The 25967-nt window shown below is 36.7% G+C and overlaps 1 protein-coding gene across 1 annotated transcript in view; it reads left to right on the top strand.

The window, feature by feature from the left end:
• Positions 1–25967, top strand: part of FER (FER tyrosine kinase) — a 158372-nt gene that overhangs the window by 24554 nt on the left and 107851 nt on the right. Inside the window, 5 exon segments of the mRNA XM_050987109.1 lie at positions 10858–11041; positions 13951–14088; positions 14924–15043; positions 20747–20869; positions 24209–24398. Of these exon segments, the coding sequence (XP_050843066.1) occupies positions 10858–11041; positions 13951–14088; positions 14924–15043; positions 20747–20869; positions 24209–24398 (755 nt within the window).

Genomic DNA, 25967 nt, shown 5'->3' with positions numbered 1-25967 from the left:
TCAAATATTTTCATCCTTCATCCAAGTAAGCACTACTTACTGCTATATAAATAAGGAAATAATGATAACATGAAACAATAATTTACTCAGTTCATTACAGGTTTTTTAAAAAAATTAAATGCATCAATAAAATTTAGCATCTGTTTTTGTAGCTAATTTTGGTGTTAGATGTTGAAGTGTGAAAGGCTTGCTTATATATCTGTAAATATTGCAAGCTGGAACAGAGGCAGTGTAGCTTTGGGAGGTTCATACTGAATTTTAAAACAACATACTCTTTAGAAAAAATTACAGTTTTTGTGTAAATACATTAATTACAGGTGTTTATTATAGTTCATTACTGATTGAATGTAGAAAATATTTTGCAGTGCTCTTTCGTGAGACAGTGGATATGAAATAAGTAATTAAAGGAAAAATACATGGATTCTAAGTATTTAACATCATAATTTCATTTTGTGCTGCTACAGCAGCATAAAGAATATTTCCCTAGATTTCTCTAGGCTTGTGTTCTTGGAAAACATTGTGATTTAGAGGAGCCTAGAAATATTAAGTGTACACTTACCACATTATACCACATTGCATTTGCTGTAAGAATGTTTTCCCTGCAACTCAGGTGATTTAATACTTCAGAATTGATGTGACTTCTGTGGTACATACTGAAGTTTCACAGCAGCATAAGCTCACATCTATGATAAATAAGGGAGCTGTTAAAAAGCTTTCATTAAATCAAATTATTGTCTTACTATTCTTTGTAATAGCCAGGTGGCCAGAAAATACTAGGTGGCTGGTGCATTAATTCTGAGATGCCTTTAAAATTGTTAATTATACAGCTCCATTTCCTGGTGGTATTTGTTGCCTGGAGTTGTTGCTGCAATGAGGGAAACTCCTACTAAGATTTTTTTTAAGCTTAGTTTTGACTGAAACTCTCATAATGTTAAGAAAAAACAGGTAACACTGGCTGAACTGGTCTGTCTTACAGAGGCCAGCAGCCTGCATAGATTAAAAATTAATGCTCTACTCCTAGTGTTTCAACACATATGTACTACCGGTGATTTTGCTTGGAAGGGGTGGGGTTGTTTCTTCTGTGTAAAATAAAGCTTCTAGAGCAGGAAACCCCAGGGAGTGCAAAGAGATCGTCGTGACTTTATTTGGGGTGTGAGACTAGCTTGGATATACTGTTTCCTCTTAACACAGACATGCAGCACCAGGATGTGCTCTCCTCACAGACCAGCAGGCACAGGACAGAGAATTGACTAGAGGCACTTAATAGCTTGCCCTGACAGTATCTGACAGCAGTTCAAAAGACAGAACATTCATTTTTATGCTATGTTACTTACTTAAGGTTACGCTGATAGCTTTGGTGAACTAAATCTGAACTCAGAAGTTTAGATGTGGCATTCTGTATATGTGGACTCTTTAAATATACACACATAGTTTTGGGTTTTTTTTCCCAATCATAAAACTATTTATTATTTTCAATCATTAATTTGTCAAGTAATAATTGGGAGAAACCTATCCTCTTCTCAGAAACTGGTTGAGTGGAGAAAAGAGTAAGTGATTTTACTTGTTGAAGAAACACAATAATGTAACAATCTTGCAAGACATAAAAGGGAAAAGACCTTTGAGACTGAAGATAAAGATCCTTATTTCTGTCTGTCTTGTTTCTGTCTGTCTTTGTGACTTTGGTCTGTAAAACCTGTGTTAATTGAGACCACTGTGTTTGCATCTCTTGATTTGCAGAATGATGATAAGGCTGGTCACCCACTAAACTTCTGAGCATGTTTCCAGAGCCAGAACTAACAGTCAAAGCTGTCCTAGTTTAGTGGCAGCAGTTTTCATAAAAATTGCTTTGTAGATATGAATATTTAAAAGTCTAATTGGGAGTGGAGTGGCTGTAGGGCAGCCCTGCAGAAGGAGACCTTGGGGTGGTGGTGAATGGCCCGCTCAACATCTGTCAGCAGGTGTCATCTGGGTTGCATCAAACACAGCACAACCAGGGAGTCAACAGAGGGAAGAGTCGTCTGTATTTAGTCTTGGCGAGGCCTCACCTGGAGCACTGAGAGCACTTCTGGGCCTCACACTTTAGGAGGGATGTGAAGGCACTGGGATGCACCCAGAGGAGGCCAGTGGAGCTGGTGGAAGGGCTGGAAGGACTGTCCAGTGCGGGGCAGCTGGGAGGTCTGGGTTTGTCCATTTTGGAGAAAAGGAGGCTGAAGGGTGACCTCACTGCTCTGTGCAGCTTCCTGGGGAGGGGGAGTGGAGAGGGAGGGAGGTGCTGTTCTCTATTCCCTGGGATCCAGGGACAGGACACATGGGAAGGGCTCACAGCCATGCCAGGGGATGTTCAGACTTGACATTAGGAAACATTTATTCATAGAGAGAGTGTATGAACATTGGAACAAGCTTCCCAGAGAGGTGGGTGACAGCCTTGGGGTGATGCCCCAGGGCTGTCAGTGTTTAGCAAACATTTGGACAATGACCTCCAATACATGCTTTATTTTTTTGATGAAAAATTTTGCTCTGAATTGATTAGGCACTTTAACTTTGTGATTCTTGTAGGTCCCTTCCAATTGGACTATCCTAGCCTAGCTTTAGGGAAGTGAAGCTTGGCTCAGTATGGGAGTCCAAATGATTCAAAAGTCATGTCACCAGTGGTTTTTTTTGGATCAATAAGAACTATTGTATGCAGAAGTGATTTTCATAATTACCTATGGTATTTAGATGTTTCTAGCATTATTGTATGCAATATGGAATTTTAGGAGATAATTTGGATCAGGAAGGTCCTGAAATCAGTTAAGTGGGGAATATGGAGTATTCAATTACAGAGCAAGTTCTACAACCTGTGTCTTTTCTGTTGCACAATGAAAATCTAGGAAGTTGAACAAACTATGAGGGAGTAGAACTGGAGAATTTAGAAGGTTGCCTCCAAAAGCAGGATGCAATTATTTTTTTCTCAAGAACTAACTGTAAGTTGTGTAATGGAATGTATTGGGAATCAATTAGCATAAATATACATAGTTGCATTGGTTTGATGTATAAATGTAGTCTTTTTTCCCCCATCATATCTAGGCTTTTAAATTACTTGCTGTAATTTCGGTTACTTGCTTAGTCCATACTTAAATTCAGTTGAGATAAAGACCATGTCCCACTAGTATTTGTTCCAGTTTCAGTCTGTGGAGCAGCTGAGTCAAGTTTTATAATTCTCCAATGTAAAAATATTTTATTGTATTAAAAAATTATGTTTCTAGAAAAAAAGCTATTTGAAAGCCATTACCATCTCATTCATGAGTATAAAGAATGTGTTCAGTTTGTTCAGTACCATAATGTAAGCAAATAATGTAATGGAGTGTTCTTTTCCAGGTGCAACTAAATAATGCTCTGTGAAAAGGTGTATCTCCAAAGTAAAAATAAATAAGGAAGTTGAATAAATAAAGAAGTGTATTGGAGTTTTGGTATTGATAAACAAATGTAAAGACAGCAAAATACTCAGAAATTAGTATGTAGTTGGAAATGCTGAAAAATGTAGAAAAGAATGCAGTTCTGGAAAATTATTGGAAAACTGCGGTCATAAACAATGGGAAATGCTTTATAGATCACTATATGCATTGACAGCTTTATAGTTTAGTGCTGGTATTTACAAAAATTAAAGTTTCTAAATCAAACTGAAGAAGGAAAGTTTTTTCTGTCTTAAAAATTATAACTTGCTCAAGATTTCTGTATTTATTCAGGGGAGGATTGTTACTTCCTTGAAAACAAAAAAAGAAAAAAAGAAAAATAGCAAAAGCTCTGATTCTCTCCTTTTTTTCCATTTAAAAATTTTCTGAAATCAAATACTGTGATACTTAGTGAGATTTTAATCCAGAAAATTACAGCAAATCTGGAGCCAAGCTGCTTTGTGTTCTGTGGGACCTTACCTGTTCCCTCCTTAATCCTAACCCTTAAGGTTGCTCCTTATCCATCCTGAGGCAGTGCTCCATGCACTCCCACTGCTCTCTCATGTAAAGTAAAGAGTAACTCTCTCCTTGACTTCCTGGACTGCTTTTCCTCAGGAGTCTGAACTATCCATTGCACAGCTCCAGTCCTGCCTCTGTGATCCTGACAACATCCTGGTCCTATAGCTGCCCACAGACACCCAGCTCACCACATGTATCACCCACACTGCATGCAGGAATACACAGGCATGTCATCTCAGCATGTCAAGGTCCTGGAAAGGATTTGTGGGGCTTCTTACAGTGGTGCTTTACAGAGACCTTCTTGCCCACCTGCAGCTCCTGTTTGGTTTTCTTTGTGGTTGATCCCTTCCCATCTTACCATGCCCTTTCCTTAGCAATCTCCTTCCTCAGGACTGTGGGTCACCCCCTCCATCTTGTGTATTACTAGTTTAAAGCCCTCCTAATGAGGTCCATCATCTTACTGACAAAAATACTTTTTCCCTGCTTAGAAAGGGGCTTCCTATCTTTCAAGCAGATGGTGGTCTGCCAAAAGGGTCCCCTGGCTGTAGAATACAGACCCGTGTAGCCAACCCTGGTTCTGCAGCTACTTACCAGCCTGTATTGTCAGTGCTCTCCTTGCACCCTTTCCCTTCACTAGCAGGATTAAGGAGAACACAGCCTGGTCCCTTGTGCTTTTTATCTCTGCCCCTAGAGCTCTGTAGTCACTTTTGGTACTGTCCAGGCAATGTTGTTGCTCCCCACATTTCTCATGACATTGCCTCTGCTGCTTTTCCCTGTACTTACCCATACCCAGAAATTTGGGTGGATTTTCTTTTTGCAGTCCCTGAACTACAAGAGATGGCTATATTCCTGGCGTATGTTTTAGTCCTCAGTTTCTATGGATTGTTAGCCACAGTTTTATTTATGTATGAAGACTTTATTCTTTCTTGTTGTTTGTGTAGATAATCACCTTGTCCTGTTTTTAACTTAATTTGTCTGTTTCCACAGTTTTAGCATATTTAAGGTTTCTCACTGTGTTTCTGTTGGAGGGATGTAACCATATATTGTGACATCAGATGTATCATTGGCTCCTTTTGGAAAGAATTTAAATTAATTGTCAAAAACTGGCCTTGTGTAATATTGTGTCATTGGCGTGTCTACATGGGATGGCGTTCATTGTGTGCTGAAGCCAAAGGTCATGTTTCAAGACCAGGAGTTACAAATCTACAAATTTAGTTTGTCTGTTGTGAGCTAAGCCTTTATAATGATCTCTGTTGCGTATTTTATGAATACTTTGTCATCACTTCAGATTGGCTGAAGGTCTAGCTGGAAGGAGTGGAAAACCTGGGAAAGAGGGGAAAAACCTGAGCTCACTGGCATAATTATTTATTTTAAAGCCAAAATATGTGTGAAAACTTTCTCTGTCTGCAGTGTTTGTTTCCTTAAGGTCAGCTTCCTGAGGCATTTGCACTGTAAATTAATGCTGATTTAAAAAAAGATTAAGTGGACATTATGAACTGAAATTTTTCTCAGTTTATTGTCCAATCCAGTCTTTTTTCTTCTATTCTAGGTGGTTATTAGGCCACAAGAGTCTAGTAATTAGGACTGCAAAAACTTTGGATTGGCAAATCTGCCTTTTAACTGAAAATAGACTAAAACATTCTTTTCGTGGATGGCTGTGTTGTGCTGTATGCAGTAAAATCTTAAATGAGTTTCTATTAGAAATTGAAATACTAGACTCCAGAATGAGTGAAAAAGAATGGCAGCCTTTTCTTTGTAAATATAAAACTTTCATAATTGAATTTTGCAAGCTTCACGGTACAGTTTATGGTGTGACATATTGTAAACCCATCAGTTTCTATTAACATTAAACAGTTTTGTCAACAGCTGATGGCAGTAGAATTATAATTATATCTATTTATGAAATTCATTGTAGAGATAAAGAAAATTGGATGTTTTCCTTTGTGCTAATTGACATGTAGAACAACTGTGTATGCTGCTTCACTGCATTTTGCTACTTTAAAAAATAAATTAAAATATGAAAATAATACTGTAACTGTGTTGCCTGAATGAGATATAGATCCAAGGCTCTATTTTAAAGTTGAGTGAATATGATAATTTGATTTATGTTACAATTAGTTGAGGTGTTCTGCTGAGGAATAATGTGTAGCAAAGGTATTTAGTCCTTAAAACAGATGGGAAAATCAGATAGTTTAGATGCTAATGAGGTTTCTGAAAGAGATATAGTATTACTAAATTGCTAGTTACGGGGATCTGATAATTTTAGTGTAAATTTTTGGTTTAGTTTAGCTGTCAGAGGTGGTTTGTTGTAGTTCACAGGTCACAAGCCCATACTTGATGGCACATAGGATGATTTCAGATGTGCTAATATTTCATAAGCTGAAAACTGGTAAGGAAGTTATTTTAAACACATGCATAGACAACTCATAGCTCTTAAACTATACATATGGAGATAATTTTAGATTATTTGATCTAGGACGTGCTTGAGTAGGAATAGCCAAGCACAGAATAATCCAAGAAGTAATGCAGCATTTTTGCCTCTGCTACCACCTTGACTGACTCTTCCGGCTTCCCTGAACAGCATGTCTCACTATGGACTGGCAAGCAGAATGTTTCAGCCTCGGCTTCCAACAGCTTTGTCCTCTCCTTTTTCATCCAGTCTTCCTCCTGTAACTGTACATGACCTGTTCCCTTCCCTTCCAAAATCTCTTCAGTCACCTTCCAGTATTTCCCTGTGCTCCACTTACCTTTCCTTCTCTAAAAAGACCTTAGGGTGTTTTTACTCTGGAGATGACCAGATTGACTCTGTAGCCTACTGTATTTAGAAAAAAGTATGTATGATACTTCTGTGTGATAATCTGAATTTAGTTGAGGTTTTCTGGTCATGAATAATGTATATACAGGAGAAATTAAGTTACTAAGGCTGGATTTTACCGTCATGTTATGTTGTTGCACTGATGTCAGACATGCAAATTTGGGTGTATTTAACTTCTGGGATGTTATTCTGATGTGTTGAATTCTTTTTCCCCTTATGAATTGTCTACATTTCATTTAGAAATTAAAACTGTGGGCTTTTTTTGGGAGGGAAATAAAAAAATTCGGTTTCCTCATGAAACGTGAGTTTAGATGGTTTGCCAAAAACAAAACCTGCTATGTCTTGCTAAAGTTTAAGATAGCCTTGTGAATGTTATCTCTCCAAAACAGTTCTAGAGAAATTTTTAAAGTGGATTGTTTCATTCATACCTACATGAAAAATTCTCTGGTGACAGCTCTGGAGATGTGCTTTGTCTTTGAGTTACAGAGTAACTCAGATAATTGTAATGTAAGAAATCTGTACCTTCCATGTACAAAATTAGGTCATCAGTTGGATTGTTTTCAATTAAATGAAAGACATACTATCCTTTTAAAGTGATTTTTATTAATCTGTGTTTGAAATGTAGCTGACAGTGGAAGTAGCAAGTGTCTAGAGAGCAATAGAAGAGTACAAACGTGCTTTGGCTTCATGGTAATTTGTTACCTGGGGAGTTTCGAGTCAGCAGTGCTGTCCTAGTTCTTAGTAGCTCTTCAGGATTTTTTTTTCCCTTTATTTTTTTTTTTTTGCATACACTTGTCCCTTCACTGTTAAACCATGTAAGTTTTTTTTTTTTTTTTTTTTGCTTATGATAACTTTTACCAAAAGAATACATAGGTTAGCTGCATGCTCATTGAAGAAGGTCTTTTATTTTTACTCTTTCCATATAATGCCATAAACTGTACAGTTTTACATTTAAATAGGTTGTGCAGATCTGTTAACTGTGTGTGTTCTTACATGTTATTCCTCAGACTCCTGATGCTTCAGGACCCTTCACTGTAGTAATTATTTCTGTGTTTGTCTTGTTTCCTACCTTTCTGATGGTAAGACCCTTTTTGCCTGTCAGATATATTCTCCTTGAGGTCAACAGATTGCATACTTTTAAGTGAATTTGATCAGTAGCATAACAGCCCAGTCTACTCCTTTGCTGAACACTGAGTTTATATTTCCATCAATCTTGCTGTACTGATCCCATTTCAGTGTGCATTTGGATTACTAAACTGGAATAGTTCTTTTCCTATGTGCACCTCTCTAAATATTCACTCTATAATTTGCTGTTGTTTTAATCAGTACCTCTCAAGGTTTTTGTGTTGATTTTGCATAGCCTGGTTTTTGGTAGTGGGGGGGTACAGAGGTGGCTTCTGTGAGAAGCTGTCAGAAGCTTCCACCATGTCTGGCAGAGCCAATCCCTGATAAATTCAATCTGAAGACGGACATGCTGCTGGCCGAGGCTGGAGCAATGAGAGAAGCTGGTAAAACCTCTGTGATGACATATTTAAGAGGAAAATCAAACCAAAGGGGACACAGGTTTTTTCTACCCAGAGAAGAGGAGGAGGGAAAACAGTATGGAGATACCAAGGTCAGTGGAGAAGGAGGGGGAGGAAGTGCTCCAGGCACCAGAGCTGAGATTCCTCTGCAGGCTGTGGTGAAGACCATGGTGAAGCAGCTGTATCCCTGCAGCCCATGGGTGCACAGGGAATGCAGAGATCCACCTGCAGCCCATGGGGGAGGTGCCCATGCTGGAGTGGGTGGATGCCTGGAGGAGGCTGTGATCCAGTGGGAGACCCAGTGGAGAGAAGGGGCCCAGCTTCCAGGCTGGAGCAGCCTGTCCTTGGAGGACAGCACTCCCTGGAGTGACCCATGCCACAGCAGTTTTGGGAGGACTGTCTGCCCATGGTGGAAGTTCATGCTGCAGCAGGTGCAGTATGGCTGTTGTTTGTGAGAGTGGACCCACACTGGAAAAGTTCATGGAGAGCTGTCTTGTATGGGAGGGACCCCAGGGCCTCACAGGGAAAGGATTCCTCTCCTGGAGCAGTGGAAGAAATGACCAGTTATGAAATGACCAAAAAACCCCCACGTCCTGTCTCCCTGCACTGTTGGTGGGAAGGAGGGAGGGGTTGGAGGGAAAAAGGTGTTTTAAGGACTTACTTGACTTCTCGTTATCCTCCCCTGATTTTGTTAGTAATAAATTCACCTTGTACCTTTAAGTTGAACCTGTTTTGCCCTTGGAGTGTTTTCTCCCCTTCCTTAACTCATGAACCCTTCATTAAATTATTTTCTCTTTGCCCAGCTGTGGCAGGAGAGGGTGGGTAAGCAGCTTTCATGAGTTCCTGGCCAGTGTCAAACTATGACAGATTTTTTTCCAGTTCTTCATATTTGGTTTCCCTGTTTGCTACTTTCAGACATCACCTTCATCATCATCATTGTCTTCATCACCTCATCTATCAGAGTCCACCTGATATTCCTGGGACTCTCCAATGAGTGCCTACTTCCTCCTGTATAAACTAATAATAATATTTTAGTTAAAACTTTCTCAAGTACCTTTGAAGTTTCAAAGCTAAGCACCATCCAGTCCTTATAATTTGTTCTCATTTCATTTATTCTCAACAAACTTTTTCTGACAGCTTAGAAAAAGAGATTCATTAACTCTTTCACAAAGTAATATTTCATCCTGGAAATCTCTGAAGGTCTGAGGTAGTGATCACAGAAGGAAAAAAAAAAAAATCTTTTCTTGTACCAGCTCCTTTTATATGGTGACTGTTGTTTACTTTTTCTGACAAGGTTGCTGACTCCAATGTAAATGAAAGAGGATTTGTTACTGGTTTTCCCTCAACTTATTTTTGGTGTGCCTTTAATGTTGCTCTGTTTTGATTTATTTGAGTTCACAGTCCCTTGTGTATTCCTTATATGACACAGCTCTTCAAGGTCTGCTTTCAAGCAGCTGTTTTGCCACTTAGCTATGAATGCTTACATTTTCTTTTTTCTCAACTGCTTTGTGATGGGTAGTAGACATGTTTTTACTTACAAAATTATTTTAAGTTTATAAGAAATGCAGTGGTCTGAATGAGATTGCTTTAGGTAGCATATGTTTATCTGTGCAGGTACTTGTGACTCTGCCCTTGAATGAGATTAATTTAAAATGGTCTAGGTTCCTGAAAAAGTAATGAGATACTCAGTAAATATCAAGAAGACAGCAAGGATGTCATTAAAAGCTTACATGTGTGTTCTGGTTATGGCTGAAATAGAGTTGATTTTCTTTGCAGTAGCTGTTGCGGGGCTGCATTTTGGATTTCTGGTGGAAAAAGTGTTGATAATGTACCTCACATAGCTGTGCAGCTACGGTGAAAAGAATGGAATAGAATGGAATAGGTGACCTCAGGAAGTACCTTGTAGCTCTGCAGTTCAACGCTCAGCTGGTCCTGTCAGCTTGAACTTGAGGAATTCCAGTCTCAGTGAGGCAAAGCTGAGGCTGTAGAGCCAATCCTCATCAGGATATCAGTGTGACAGGGAAATGGTAAGGTGTAGGAGAGAAGCTGCTCATTTTGAGCAGGAGCAACAGTGTGAGGGTTCAGGTGCTCATATGCAGACTGACTGTGTCATTGCTTTATTAGGATTATAGGTAGCAATAGGAATGCTTGAATACAAAAAATTATTATATTTTTAGTGCATGTAGTATAGGAGGACATCTCTTTCTCTTCTAAAAATATGATTTGCAAATAAAAGAAAAGCTTTGAGATAGCAATGCATCTGCCATTTCTTTCTTGTTGATATTATATTATTTTTATACTTGGGGTTTTTTATATACTTTTAGATAAGGAATTCTTACGTTTCTGCTCAAAGAAATGACCTTTTTCTTGCAAAGTTTATTAATTAGAAAACCTAGACATGTGATCATACTAATTATCTGTAGGTGGTTGGATTTTACCTTCCTCAGAGAAGTACCTTAAATTACTGTAGAAAAAGGGGCAAACCTGACATAAATTTACCAGGTGTGTCATCTGTAGGCCTATATACTTTTTAAATCACCATGTGCATTTTTGTTTTGTTTTCTCTCAGGAAAGGAGACAGAGAAAGCCAAAGATCGGTGTGAAAAAGCCACTATGAAACTTCATATGCTGCATAACCAGTATGTGTTGGCACTGAAAGGAGCACAATTACATCAGCACCAATATTATGATACTACACTTCCTCTGTTACTTGATTCACTACAGAAGATGCAAGAAGAAATGATTAAAGCCCTGTAAGATGCATTCTTAAATATTTCTAACTTGTAAAATTTCTATGTGTAGTATTCTAATTAATTTATAAGAACAGTTGAAAATAAGAAACTGTGATTAATTACTTTTATATCAGGGGATAACAGTTGAAAATAGTTATCCAAATGATGCAAATGGTAGTTGTGAGCGCTCACTTAAGCCTACCAACAAGACACCATCTTCTTATAAATTCTTACAGATTGACTGCGGTGTTTATATTTGAGCTTATGATTTTTCTTTCTGTTTATAGACTATAGCAAGTTTGTTGCCTCTCTGGTAGTCATTAATATGAAATTCTACCAGCAACAAACTTGGTTTAAACTGCCGAACTGTCTTGAAGGTGATTCTGGAGGAGCCACAATCAGATGCATAGTCAATGGTATGGATGGGAGGATTAACAGTAAACTTGACCACTGTAAGAAGTCTTCCCTCTAAAAATACTATGACCTCTTTTCTAAAAGATCATTCTTACATCATTACAGAGTACATGCAAAGTGATGATATCTGAGAACAGATATTGAGGACTTTCAGCCCTCCTTTATGGTTTGTAACTACCATGCTGCCTTAGCTTAAAAAAAGGTGTGGTTACCTTTTTTTTTTTTTTTTTTTTTTTTTTTGTTCTTAATTTAGATGTGAAACACTCTTTTTTAGTTCATTTTGTTGCCTATTCTGGTGTCAGAATTCACCGTGATTTCACTGCACAAGAACTGAGGGATAGTTGGGGATTCCACACTTTATATGGTGCAGGCATCATTAGCTTCTCTGTGCAGTAACATTTTAATTTTTTTGGTTCAGGTACTGGTATTGAAGTAAAGCTTTGTAGTACTCCCTGTAAGGTCCTTTTAATTTAGTATGTAAGATCACAGCAAAAGGCTACAGTTAAATGTGTGTGCTCTAATTCAGGTGATTGTTTTAGAATCACGAGCTATAATAATTAACTGAGGAAATTTATGATGGAACAAGAGCTTATTGAAACTTATCTTTTCTCTTCCTGAAGTAAAAACCTGTAAAAAATAGTTTTGTCACTACATAGACTTTTTGTGAGTTCTGAATGTATTGGAAAATTATTCTATTATAATAACTCTGGTGCACATATAGAGATGCTAATTTTTGGTGTAGAGCTTAGTATGACAACCTCTGTGAAACAAAACTTCCTAAATAACCCTAATTTTGCAGGTGAATTAGTTTTTTTAGACCTAAAGAAGTATAGATTAATATTTCTGATGGTTTTTTTCTCTTTTTTGTCATTGTAATTGATATAGATTCTCTAAGATATGGCATTGCTGCAGTTGATGTTTACCTATTTTTTCATCACACTCCATGAAGTATTTTCTGGAACTTTTTCACACATAATATTCTCAGAAAAAACAAGATTTTATGCCTTCTCCGGTCTGTTTTCTGCTTAGAAGTATTGCCCTGAGGAAATACTATTACACCATTCTTTTTACAGAGGAAATATAACTTGAGATCTTATCCAGGAAAAATGCATTAACACTTTTTCCTCTGCATATTTGGCTAGCCAAAATTCGTCAGTGTTTTTTGAGTGGCCATGATGCTTCAGATCCTGGCAAACTAGCAAATTTATCAGAGATAAAAATGAAATAGGAAATAATTATGAAGGTACATTATGAAGGAAAACTAAAAGTTAAGGAGAATAGAAGGGTGTTCTGAGTATGTGTCACTGGATGCTATTAAGAGTAGCGTCACAGTACCACCTCTTCCTCTGCCATTCATTTTCCATTTGGTTTTTCCCACTCTTGGAAGCAGGTAAAGACAAGGTTGGATGGCTTGTACTTTCTCACAACAAATTCTTGGTTAATTTTCTCTCCTCTTGTAAATATATGCTTACTTGTGATTTATGCCTATTTTTGTCTGGATGACATAATATATACAAAAAAACTAGAACAAGATGGAAAACCAGTGTTGAAAGGAAATGCACACATTACTGTAAATCATTTTGCCTTATGCCAGAATATATTTTGTCATGAAACATGAAAATCTTCAGTGTTATGAATGGGTAATGTGATGATTGGCTCTCACAATTAAAAGTTTTGTAATGTGTGTATGTTAAGAGAAGTTTTGTTGATGTATGGTTATGTTATTGTATTGTTTGGAGACCCTCTGTTCTCCCCATAGTCCCCTTTTCCTCTCTGTATTGTTGCCATTGGACAGCCTTGGTCAGGGTCATGTGGAGGAAGGGTGTGTACTGTGCCCCTTGTGTGGTGCCTGTGGGAGAGAGAAAAGCTTGTTGCTAAGGGGACATGACATGGCAACACCTGACCTCCAGTCAGGTTACAAGAAAGCAATCTCCACCCATAGGTGGTGAAGAAGAGTTGACAGACAGACTTTGGGAGGGGCCAGGGTTGGCTGATGTGTCCTCCAGAGGTATAAAAGGTGGAGCAGGCATTTTGAGGATGAGCCTCTGGCAGTTGGTGATGCTCCCAGCACTTCCCTTTTTCCTGATTCAGTCCTTTGTTCTGTTTGTTGAAGGTTAAAAAACCTTTGAAATTTTAACATGAGTGGTCATTTCTCACTTTCAGTTTAGGTATAACAAGCGTGGCAAGTCCTGTGTGAAGAAGAGCATCATCACTGAACTCTATACATTCCCTTTCCTTGTAATCACTCCAGTTTTTAGTTTAGCTACGCTGTGTGTTGGAGCACTAAAATCAACAGAAGGAGCATGGTCTTAAGAGACTCTAGCCAGCCTAAGCCTGTAGAGGAAAGTCCTCAGGTGATGCATTGTTTCTTTGAATAATATATCGTCATACTTTTCCCTTTTTAGCCAGCTGGAACAAGACTTTGTTGAAGTAGCAAATTGAAAATTTAAAGCATCTTCAATGCCATCTATGCCTTCAGTGCCATATTATACACTAGACTCTTTTTTCCTTTCTAGAAAAGGGATCTTGGATGAGTATAGCGAGATCACCAGTCTTGTAACAGAAGAGATTGTGAATGTCCATAAAGAGATCCAGACCTCAGTGGAGCAGATAGACCCTAACTCTGAATATAATGACTTCATAGATACTCACAGGTAAGCATTTTCATCTCATGTTTCTTCTTGAGAAAAGCCTGCATTAAACTGCAGCTGCTTAAGTGCTCAGAGGAATTTGCTTCTGTTTGGTTACTTTTACCTTGTTTCTTGTAAAACTTCATCCTAATTTGAAAGTTGTTTTACTTTCCACATGCAGAAAGCTGGCTGAACAGTCTGTTTGGCTGGTTCTAGAAAAACAAATTTCCAATTACATGAGAATAGCCAGGACTTTGATACTGACAGCAAACTACACATTACACTCTAGACTCAGTGTGAGCCAGTTTGCTGTTTATTTGGATGCAATTTGCATTCTGGGCTAAACTTGTTCTAGTTTAAAGTCAACTCTTGATACATTTGACTCTAGTTATTGCACGTTGAGACTTCAGAGCATGCAGAAAACGCATGCTCTGCGTGTATTAAAAATGAATTTTCCATTTATTGAACTATTACTATTTACTGTATGAAAAAATAGCTCTAAGACTTCTTTCATTATCTTTTTGTTATTATTACGTGTGAATTGGTGGCTGTCACATGCAGGTTTGTGATGGAAGCAGATAACAGGCAGCTGTTCACATTGGTAGTCTTTGAGAACCTTGATTTTGCTGTGAACTTCATTCCAAGAACTGTAGTATGTTTTATCTCATGAGATTTTGGAATTACAGGTTTTTTTACAGGAAAAAGAACATGGATCCAATTGCTATCTTGTCCTTATATATTTCATATATAATTTTAACTATAATCTAGTTAAAGAAATACTTCAAAATCTAATGATTTGCTCTATAATCTACTGAAAGATACATGTTGGTTTTGAAATAACAATTATTTACTAAATTAGGTCATCAGAAGTTGTTGAACAAGAAATAGAGTTTGATACATCTTTACTAGAAGAAAATGAAAACCTTCAAGCTAATGAGATCATGTGGAATAATTTAACAGCAGAAAGTTTGCAAGTCATGTAAGTCTCTACAAATCTTTCATCCTTTGGAAATGCTATTCTGTGTTATGTCTGTGCTCACTTAGGTCCATGCATGGCTGTGTCTCCATCTTTAAGGTCCATTTTCTAAGCGTAGTATTTTTAGGCCACAAACTCTTTCCCATGCTGGTTGTACTGGTCTTTGCACAAAATCCTTCTCCTTAGTCTCCTCAAAAACTTGTCCTTATTTTCAAAGTATGTAATTCTCTGTGCCAGTTAATAAAATGCCCCAAATCTATGATGAGTCCTCCCTGGGAAGGTGCTGGTTCATTTTCCCAAAAGTGTTTCCACATTCACTACCCTAGGAAAAACAGCAAAATGTTTTGATGAAACCACTGAGAAGAGTTATGTGATCAGTGATTTAAATCATTGTGCAGAAAATTTTCATTAATAAATTTATTTGTTTTTTAAGTGTTTGGTTTTGTTTTCTAAAGTTTTCATTATTGTAACCTTTAGAGTACATTAACTTAGTAATACACTTATAGCTGTTGTATAGTGTTTCACAGAGGTTTTAGCTATTCAGGGTCATGAACTACTTCTCTGTGTTTTGTTAATATATTGCCTAGTTAAATATTCTTGTTACTTTTACCAAGTTCACCTTTAATAATTTGTTGTGGGGAATGAATTGACTGCTGACAGTATTATGTTTATATATTATGGGCCTCAACTTTTTACATAAAATGGTCCTGTGTGGTCACCTGTGAGATTGCAACTGTTAATCATGCATTAAAATTGGGAAATTTAGAATTTCATTGGTTGGTGTTTTTGCTGTGTCTACACTTTTCAGTTCTTGTGAGACTTATTTGAAATATTTTCCCCTTAGGAAGTATAATTGATGCAAATAAGATATCAGTGATATATTGTGGGAATTTTTACATTTGGTTTTCTTTTCTTTAATTTCATTTCCTTAACCAAACTATGATCCTTATTTCTTGTAGGCTTTTCTGAAAACCAAGATTAGTGTGAAGTATTTTCAAATGTAAACGTATAGCAGTGTCTTCTGCAGGTTACTCTCATCCTTGTGTTTTCTCAGCATGACAGAAACTCAGGATTTTATTAATTTCTTTTTAAGGCTGTTAATAATCCTCTCTTCTGTATAATTTGATTACTTTCTGTAAATCTATTCCCTTGATACGTACTGAAATATTTTTTTAATATTAACTTAGTCATGAAGCAGCTTTATCTTATGAAAAGATCCCATGATAATTAAGACCCCCCAATTCCTTTAAACATGCTTCTCTTTTTAATATATTCTGCATCATTACTTTATTGAGATTATTCGTGCCTAAACTCTGAGATTTTGTACATCTTGATGCATTTAGCACAGTACCAAGAAATATATAGATACTGAACCTCCCTTTTAAATGGAATATTAAAATTTTTCAAAGATTCTGCCTTGGCTTGCCTTTTGTATCCAACTGTTTAAAAAAAGAAAGCAGACTATCTAAATAAAAGACATGAAATCTCGCTTTTCTAATAAACATTTCTGAGGAAATACATAATTTGTTATAAATTTTTGTCTATATATTTACCTACATATATATATATAGTTTTTAGTACAATTTTCATAGTGTTCTCTTGTAAACCATTTATCCATTTGAAATGATTTTTCAAATTGGAGAAATTTTATGGTGTGCATTGTTTCTGGAACACAAATCATGTAGCCCTTTTAAGTGTTGCTGTTTTTAAGGTGTTCGCTTTCTGGTATAGATTTAGGGTTCTGAGAAAAACAGTTAAACCATATTAGGTCAGACCAAAGGCAGATACACTACTTTCTTCATTCCCATGTTAGTCAACAGGGAAAAAGTCTTGAGAGGAGAACAAAACCGGGATGATCATAAAATGCTATTTCCTCAGCCTCCCAAAATTTTCACTTCTGAAATATTTTGAGATAAAAGTCTTTAATGGTCATGGGGGTAGTTTATAATATCCTTGGAAATACTTTTCTTCTGTGATCTTTTTCAGCCAGGTTCAGTGTGTAAAAGTATCATGTCCATAAAATTTTTGGTCAAGGAATTTCAGAAATTAACTTCCTATTTTGCGAACCTCCTCTTACCTTTTTTCCTTTTATGGCTCTAAAGCTTTTGTTTTAGAAGAGAAGAGGAACAATCTGTTCCTTTCTGCCTATGATAATGTAAATTTTTGTTCTACTTCTGTTCAGAGCAATCTTTTGGCTTTAATCTGTCCTTTCACAAAGCTTACTCATCCTTTATTCATCTGGTTGTCTTTATTTGAATGTTTTCAAGGTTGCTATATTGGTTTTGAGATTGACTTGAATTTCACAGGTAACCTGGGATACACAGTTTAGAGCGAGGCCTTCCAAGGTTTCCTGTGTTGTTGCTCTGCTTTGGTTTTAACAAATCCTAGGGAAGCATTCAGTTTGATTTTCTGACCTGAGCCGGTCATCAGGCAAGTGTTTTTAGGGAATCATCAACTGTATCTCCAAGATTTCATTTCTGAATGGTTGTGGTCAGTTTAGACCCATGCTCCATTCTCTACATTTACAAAGCTTTGGATTATTTTTTCCCCCACTACATATTTGCCTATTTCCATATGTATTGAAATGACAGCCCAGGTATGGAGTGTCATAAGGTCAAGAATAACCCTTTTTTATTCTTCACATTCAGCCTTCCCCCTACTTCAAATAACATTATATGATCAGCAGATCAGCATTCGTTTTCACTTGTAAAACTGTCCTTTTATTTGGATTATTTGGAATCTATTAGGCAGTGCAGATTATTTATGAAGCTCCACTGTCCCCTGGTACTGTAAAAACTGTATGTTATTGTCCTTTGTTTGTCCTTTTGCTTTTTAATGCAGGTCAGAACCCTTCATTTTTTGTTACAGTTCTTGGTAACTGTCTTTACTCATATCTCTTCTTAAGTATGTTTCAGATATCTTGTTACAATCTTGCTGGAAAGCCACTGCAGCCCAAAAAAAAAAATCCCACCTGTATTTCTGTCAACTGTGTATGATGAGAAATTTGCAAGCAAGTGTACTGCATCATTTATCCATAGTTGGTGACTTTTAAAAAGTCAGCTCTGTACATGATGAAACAAGAGAAATTTGACTTTTGATCTTCAGCATTAAAATCATGGCCTTGGAGCTTTAAAATACTGCATTATGTTTCTGCAGAGGAGAACTACCTTCAGTATCTACCAAATAAAATAAATGCACATGGGGGATTTATTTAAATCAAACATTTAAAACATTCAAAGACTTACATTGATTAATAATCAATAATATTTAGTTGAATCAGCTGTTTTGTTGACTGTGCAATGGAAAAATGACTGCTTTGCATACATAGCAGTTTAATGGTTTTAACAAGCTATATTTTAAGGGAGCATGATGAGAAAACTGGTTTTCACATTTTAAGGTGAACTTACATTTATGAATAAAATTTTTACAAAGGGAGGTAGTTAAAAGTTAGTTTTGACTAGCTAACCTTTCTAAGGAATGAGTTATGGTGTCTCCTGATAAATATTCATAGATGTCACAGAATACTACTGAGAAATTCTGAAAAGTGTAGCAAAATAAGAGTTTATGCTTTGAAGAGACGTGCATTAAAAGCTGAGAGGAAGCAACCAGCATAAGCTAAAAGTTGATCAATGAGCATAGTAATATCCAGTTCTTCTGAAATATGAGTTCTCTAGGATCAAGCACTTGTTTTAATTGATAGTTGCAGCAGAACAGAGCTTGAAATTAAAGAAATATGAAAGGAAGCTTTCCACGTAGGGGTATTGTGTGATTTTTAAAGTGTTACAGTGATTAACTGTTAAGTCATAGAAGCCCTTTTGTAAACTGATTGTATCCAGAAGGCAAATATGACACCACAAGAAAATTTGTTTGTCAGACAAGGGCCAACATGATACAAGACAAATGGAGAGTTGTCAGCTGTAGTCAGTTTGAATGAAAGTTATTGTTTAAACAAAGAATAGGTGTGAAGTGCGAGGAGGCAAGTAGTTTTGGTGTGCCTGGTAACTTCTTTTTCTTTACGATAAAGAAAAATATCTCTGAAGTATCTCAGAAGTTTCAGGAAGAACTATATCAACTTAATGTTTTAATCTGATGCTGCAATATAAAATATAAAATCTAATTTTTTTGAAGTGGTGAAATAATAAAGATGTATCTGCATATGTATACTCATTCCTTCTACTGATGAAGTCTTATCAGTTTGGTTTTAATTTCATGACTGTTGATGCTGGATCATTAGATAGAACATCTGCTTCCTGTAAATCAGTTGTTAAGCAAATACAATGTTGATTAAAATTTTGTTTAGAAAGCTGTTCAAAAAGCAGTTAAATTTTTTTTTATTACTTTCTTTAGCAAGTTATTAACATAAAAAAGTTAGTTGGTAATAAGTTGGAGACCCAGTATGAGAAAACACAGAGAAGTTCAGGCATAGAGATTTTGACAGCCTAAAACTAATAAAAATGTAAATAGAAAGCAGAGCTGTGATGCTGTTACTTTGAGGGAAATGTTTGAAGTGTTTATCTTATCTCAAAATAAACACATGTGGAAGGTTTGTCTTTTGGGAAATAAATTTTCGTCATTCACTCTTTGGCTTTTTTTAGTGATTCTAGTCTCCTAAAGTGTACGACTGAGTACAGATCATACATAATCAACATTGTGTAAAATATATTGAGAGGAGAGGACTGATTCAGTGTTTAAAATCAAATAACTCAGTTTGGTATATATGAACGTGTGGAATGGGCCTCCTAGATATTTAGAGAGCTTGGTGTACCACTCCCTGATCTGGAATGGTTTTGGGCTGTAGATCGGTTCAATGGTAATTGCTACACATATTTTTCTTGTGTTGCAGTTTTTACTTCAGTAATTTTTTTGAAATTTGGCTTAAAAATACAAGGGAAATAAAGTAAGATAGTTAAAGATGTATAGACAAATGACAAGAAAGAAACAAGATGTACGTGCTTATTTATTTTTATCAGATTGTTCTGATTTAACAATTTCTTGATTGATACACGTTTTAGAAGTTGTCATTATGTAAGCCATTTACATACTTTGTTTGGAATGCAAATGTTGTTGTACATTCATGGAACTTTTTTTTTTTTATTGGAGTATTTACCAAGATAATTGTGAAGTGTTAGTAATGGTTTTAAAGTGTAATACCCCTTCTCTGTTAGTAGTGAGTGGTTTTGTACTTTACTTTGAATTAACTATTACCAGAGATTGTAACTTAAAAAGGATAATTGTAAAGAAAGATACAATCACTCTTACAAGAGGAAGTGATAATTTGTACTTTTGCTGTTTCTAGAAGTAAATACAATCCAGCTACTGATTCTGTGTATTTATTTAACACATGTTTTGTGAGTCAGAAGGCTTTTGTCTTTCTTAAAGCATCTCATAAATTAGCAATATATTAGGAAGGCATTAATTCATGGAACTCATCGCATATTCTGGGAAAAATATTTTCTTGGTAGGAGAACCTGCAGGCAGGAGATAATTCTGTAACCTTGTGTGTATACAGAGGCTCACATAGAATCTCTAACAATGCAGATTAGCAATGTAAAGGTCCAGTCACACAATAAAAGAACTATAACTAAGCACTGAGTAACATAATCTAAAATATAATGCTCTTTTACGTCTTCAGGAAAAAGATTACAATGTTCCCAGATATATACACTTTATGCATTCACAGGTTGGGTTTCTGAAATCTGTTTGCAGGTTAAAAACAGTAATAGAAGAACTGATGCAGACGCAGCAAACCCTTCTGAGCAAAGAGGAACTTGTTTTGGAGCTAGAGAAAAAAATAGAAGAGTCATCTAAGACATGTGAGAAGAAATCTGAGTAAGTTGAAATTTAAATTTCAAAATACATTAGTTTGAGGGGGAAAAATGTCTATAATGCAATTGCTAAAATTTAAGTAAGAAATAACTTTCACTAATCTTGTTCTGCTTTTGTGTTTAGTAATTACTGTGCAAAACAATGGTTAGTTAGTTTCTCATCTCTAAAATAAACCTTGCCTACTGCAGACCCCCACTCACTGAAGAACTGAGCAGCTCCATAAGTTTAAAATCATTGTCATGGTTTGGCAAGAGCTTTTGGCTCAAGAGCTGGACCTTTCATTATTCAATTCAACTTGTTCAAAGATTAGTGAGTTCAGTTGCCTCTCTTTTTGGCAGAATTCCTTGTGGAGGTGTAATTCTGTGAAAGACATTCAGAGTCATGTGCAAGACTTTCTTATGCAGTAATATGTTTGCAGCTTGTCAGGTTAAGTTCATTCTTCTTTGCATTTCCTTTACAAAGTGTAAATGTAAAGTATGTAAATCTCATAGTTACTGTAGCACTTCATAGTGAATGCCAAAGGTGAGAGGTTAGTGAGTGTTTTAGTGCACCGTAAATAAAACATTATTATAAAGAATCGTTCTTGAGCAACATCTTTAGGTTTTTCTTCTACCTTTGGTTAAAAAAATATTCACACCTGCTTCTAAACTGATGTCAGTACAACAGATAAAGAAACCTTTTGTCTGTGGTGATATTTTTCTGATTCTTGTTTCAATCAGTCTTAATCTTACTAATTTGGTCATAAATATTCTTTTACAGTACCAGTAGTGAATTGGAATGCAAGTCCTTTAGGTAATCCTTCACTTACTGAAGAAGTTGTTGATGGAACCTTGTCATGTGAAACATTGTGTAGTATTTAATTCTCACTCAAAACTTAATTTATGTATCTGTTGTCAGTGTTTCAAATAGGTATTTTGTGTCCTTTCTGTGTGAACTTCTATGAAGTTCACATGCGCTCACAATGTGTTTTCCAATTTTTGGTTCTTGACCTGTCTTCTTTGCTGCATGGTGCTTAAAGGATAATATATATTTGAACTAGCTGAGTTTAATGGGGTGTTGTTTGGGTTTTTTCCCCTCAGTACTGTTTTGTTACCAGTTATCACTCCCTGAAAATAATTTAGACCATCACTGTGTTTCTTACTGTGTGAAGGCTTCTCTGACTCATCCTTTAGCAGATGTTTGTGGTGTTGAGAAGATTATTTCAGTTCAAATTGCACCAGTACCTGTTTGTCTTATTAAAAGGCAGGGAATCTGGCTTAGATGTCTAGCTTTACAGTGGAGGCTTCCCTGACATCATCATTGTTCTGATTTGTCATTGATCATGCCTGCCTCCAACAAACTCCCTTGTCACCTTTTGGCTGCAGTGCAGAGTTGATTGGGATGTTTCAGGATGTTTACTGTCCCCAGAATATCTTGTCCAACTGTATCATTGGGTTTAATAATGACTGCATAAGGTCACACCTTATGGCAATGTCTTGGTACTTTTATCCCTGCACTAATAGCTCTTTCCTTCTTCAAATTACGATATCGCCTTCAACTCAGAAAATGTTTTAATTGTATTTTATTTATATATGTATATGTCAAGCATACCATCTGCCCTTAAAACATGACAGCATTTTGATTATTTAGGTTTTGATTTAGTACACCTTTTTACCACTTTCTCATATGTTGGTCTGATCTGCAGGGATCCTTCATAAAAGATGTCACTCTGTGAAGTTGCTTGTAGCTATTTCTAGCAATAAGAACTTGGCAGTTTGCAGTCATGCAAGCCGTAGGCAAATAATTTTATAGATTCTAATTCCTCATACATGACTAGAGTTGCAAGCTCTGAAAGTTGGATTTAGGAAACCAAATCAGATTATGATCCATTTTGCCACAGTTCAGAAATAGGCTAGCTTGTGTGTGACTTTTCAGGGTATGTCATGTTGTTGCTGTGTCCTGATAAGTGGAAGCCATTTGGGGATGTTACTCCAGCCAGTGTCTATTCACCCAAAGCCTTGCTGATGGTTGAAACCTGTTATTTTCACATGGCGATGTCCTTTTTCTCTCAGAAAGGAGACCAGATGAAAACACATTATCTTCAGGATAACTTTAGAATAGTTGTTCATTGGCTTCTCTGATGCTTTTAAATATGTGCAAGTACATGCCTAATCTCGGTTTCAGATTTGAGAATTGTGTCTGCATACCTCACACCCTTTTTGGATGAACGATCATTTTGCTGATAGTGAGGAGTTTTGCTCATTACTGACTTGATATAATACTCACCTGTATGAATACAATTTGTATCTTTTCCTGCCAAAGAGGATTTTATGACAGGTGGTTCCCTTGTTAATTTGAATATTCATTTGGCTGAGCATCAGTTTGTGAAGGATCAATCCCTGCACGAACAACTTCTGCCTTTCTTTTTTCCTAAGGGGTAGGGCTTGCAGGAGGGCTTGTTTTCAAGGGATTATCCTGAAGATACAGAGTAGCACAGTAGTGTGATTTTTCTTCTATTGTCCTCACTCTTCATAGTTCTGGTCCATTTACCTTCTTCATCTGTTCTTGTAGACTATGATAACTCTACATCTCCTGTAGAACACATGTCACTGGGCACTGGTTGAGTTCTTTTAAGGGTGTCTGTGTTAAGCTGTGGGTGATACTGTCCCTTAGGCAGCTTCTGTCAGTCTTTGGTTTTAGTAGTTCTTTGGGATGATAGAGTCATTTGGGTACCTGCAGGTACTCTATGCATGTCCTTCATATCATTTAATCACAACTGTCTCGAGTATTCATGAGTATAAGTGGTATTCAGAGAAGAACTATAAAAATAAGCTGAAGATGAAAAGTTGCTTTTAGCTCCTCGTAAAGATAAATTTATTTAGCTTCATAAGACAGTTATAACCCAGTCCAGAAATACTTACAGTGCAGAAGAAAAAACAGATACCTCTTATGTGATGCCATATGAATTTGTGCTGGATGTGAGGGGAATTTAATATTGCAAATTATTACTGCAACAACTACACTCATTGGAGTGAATTTCTCATCACTTCAAATCATTATCTAAAGTTTATCATTATCCTACTCTCTAGGGGAGGGGGAGGCCCAGTGTTTATCAAGTCAGTCAGAAGTGCACGAAAACAGGAGTTCTACCTATATTTATTAAACATTATTTTTTTGTGATAGAGAGAAAAGAATGAGTGTTTGCTTTTATTATCTTATTCCTGTGAAAATTTTCTAGAATTGCTTCACCTTTGAATAAATGATTATGTTGAGGAGTTGTCATGTTTTCTTCTCCCCAGATTTTATGAAGAAAATAGACTATTTTGAATCATGTACATTGTTAAATTTTTGTTTTTCTTGCAGTATTGTGCTCTTGCTGAGCCAAAAGCAAGCACTTGAAGAACTTAAGCAAACAGTCCAGCAATTAAGATGCTCTGAGGCAAAATTTGCAGCCCAGAAAGAACTACTGGAACAAAAGGTTCAAGAGAATGATGGGAAAGAGCCACCACCTGTAGTGAATTATGAAGAAGATGCCAGATCAGTGACTTCTATGGTAAGATTTATATCTGTTTTACTGAATTGTGTAGCCCTGCCATTGTACTTTAGACCTGGGATCAGAGTATCAAGCTACTCACTGAGGTGATTGAATGGGCTTCACTTTGCATTTTTGGGGACTTGTTTGGGCGAGAACTTCAGTTGCATGATATTTTTCTTTTTAAGTGGCAGTAACTCATAATAATCTGTGTGTGGGGACTAGGATTCGTCTTCTCTACACTTGATGCTTAGATTTTCATTACACTGTTTAATAAGGAAAAGTCTTAACCCTTACATAGATTTAGTAAATGTGACTGAGTAGCTATTGGTAATTTACTTGGCTGTGTAGAAGAAATAAATTTACAGTGTAGGTAGAAAATTAACAGCAAAAGCTCTTGGAGTTGCTGCACATGTTATGTAATTGAGAAATTAATTTTATGTACTGTAATTGCTCTTTTCTCAAACAGAAATGAACATTGGTTTCTTTACAACTTATTTTTAAATGTTTACATGCTCTTAATAATTAAAAGGAATTATTTTTGGTCTGATGAGACCTCATATAGTTTAAATAAGTACCTTACTTTGCTAATATTTTGTGTGACTTTGTTTTCTCAGTTGTGTGCAGCTATGTGCAGAGTTTGTAGGCCACATAAAAAAGCAAACAAACAGTACCTGTTTACTGAAGGGACAAACAGTTTTTGCCTTTGTGGATTAGTTTTGACATGTAGGAGATATTTGTGACTTTTTTTCTTTGAGGTTTAGCCTGACATTCCTTTTGGCCCATGGGGCAGTAGCTCTGTGAAATGGTAATTAAATAGTTGTTTCTGAGGGGGAGCTGTTTTTCTTCCTCTGTCTATTTGTGGAACTGTTTGATTTCCATTTTACAATTATACTTGATTGTCAGCATTCTCTTGCTTCCACTGCTGTTTAATATTTACAAGGCACTATGAGATGTTTCTCATTTACACTGGTACAAAACATTTTACAAAGCTTGTATGCTTGTCGTGACCTAGAAGGAGTTTTAAAAAATACAAAAAGATGAAGAAAGATAGAAGAGGGATCAGGATAATCATTGCAAAAGATTAGGAGGCTTGGAGTCTTTTTGGTGCAGGCTATCTTGTTAGTTACTTAATAGCCTGTAGTAGGATATGGTATCTAATCACTAGTGATTAAGTGTCTGCTAGTATTAGTTGAGATGATGAGTCTAGTCATAAGAGTGGTACTCTTCTCCTTCAGCTCAAGATTACTGAAGTCTGCATTCTGGTGTCTAAACCTCTGTTTCAGTGAGGGGAAAATATAATCCTGTGTGCTGAGCACAGGCCTACAGAGGGCCAACAGGACAGAGACACAGTGGCTTCATCACTGCCGGCACTGTGTCACCTCCAGTGTCACCTTGAAGGTGAGAGGGCTCATCACCTCCAGTGTGGCCACTGATGGGCCCGCAGTGCCCCAGGGCAGGTGGCACAGGGTGGCTGCTTCTGTGCTTAGGGCACAGTGGCCTCTGAAGGAGGGCAGGGGAAGGGGGAACAGAGAGCCATAGGATGGTTTGTGTTGGAAGGGACTTCAAAGACTGCCTAGTTCCCTTTCA

The sequence above is a fragment of the Serinus canaria genome, chromosome Z (assembly GCF_022539315.1).
Source record: "Serinus canaria isolate serCan28SL12 chromosome Z, serCan2020, whole genome shotgun sequence".
In the NCBI taxonomy this organism is placed as follows: Eukaryota; Metazoa; Chordata; class Aves; order Passeriformes; family Fringillidae; genus Serinus; species Serinus canaria.
Note: the sequence above shows the minus strand (reverse complement) of the source record. Positions and strands in the feature narration are given on the sequence as shown.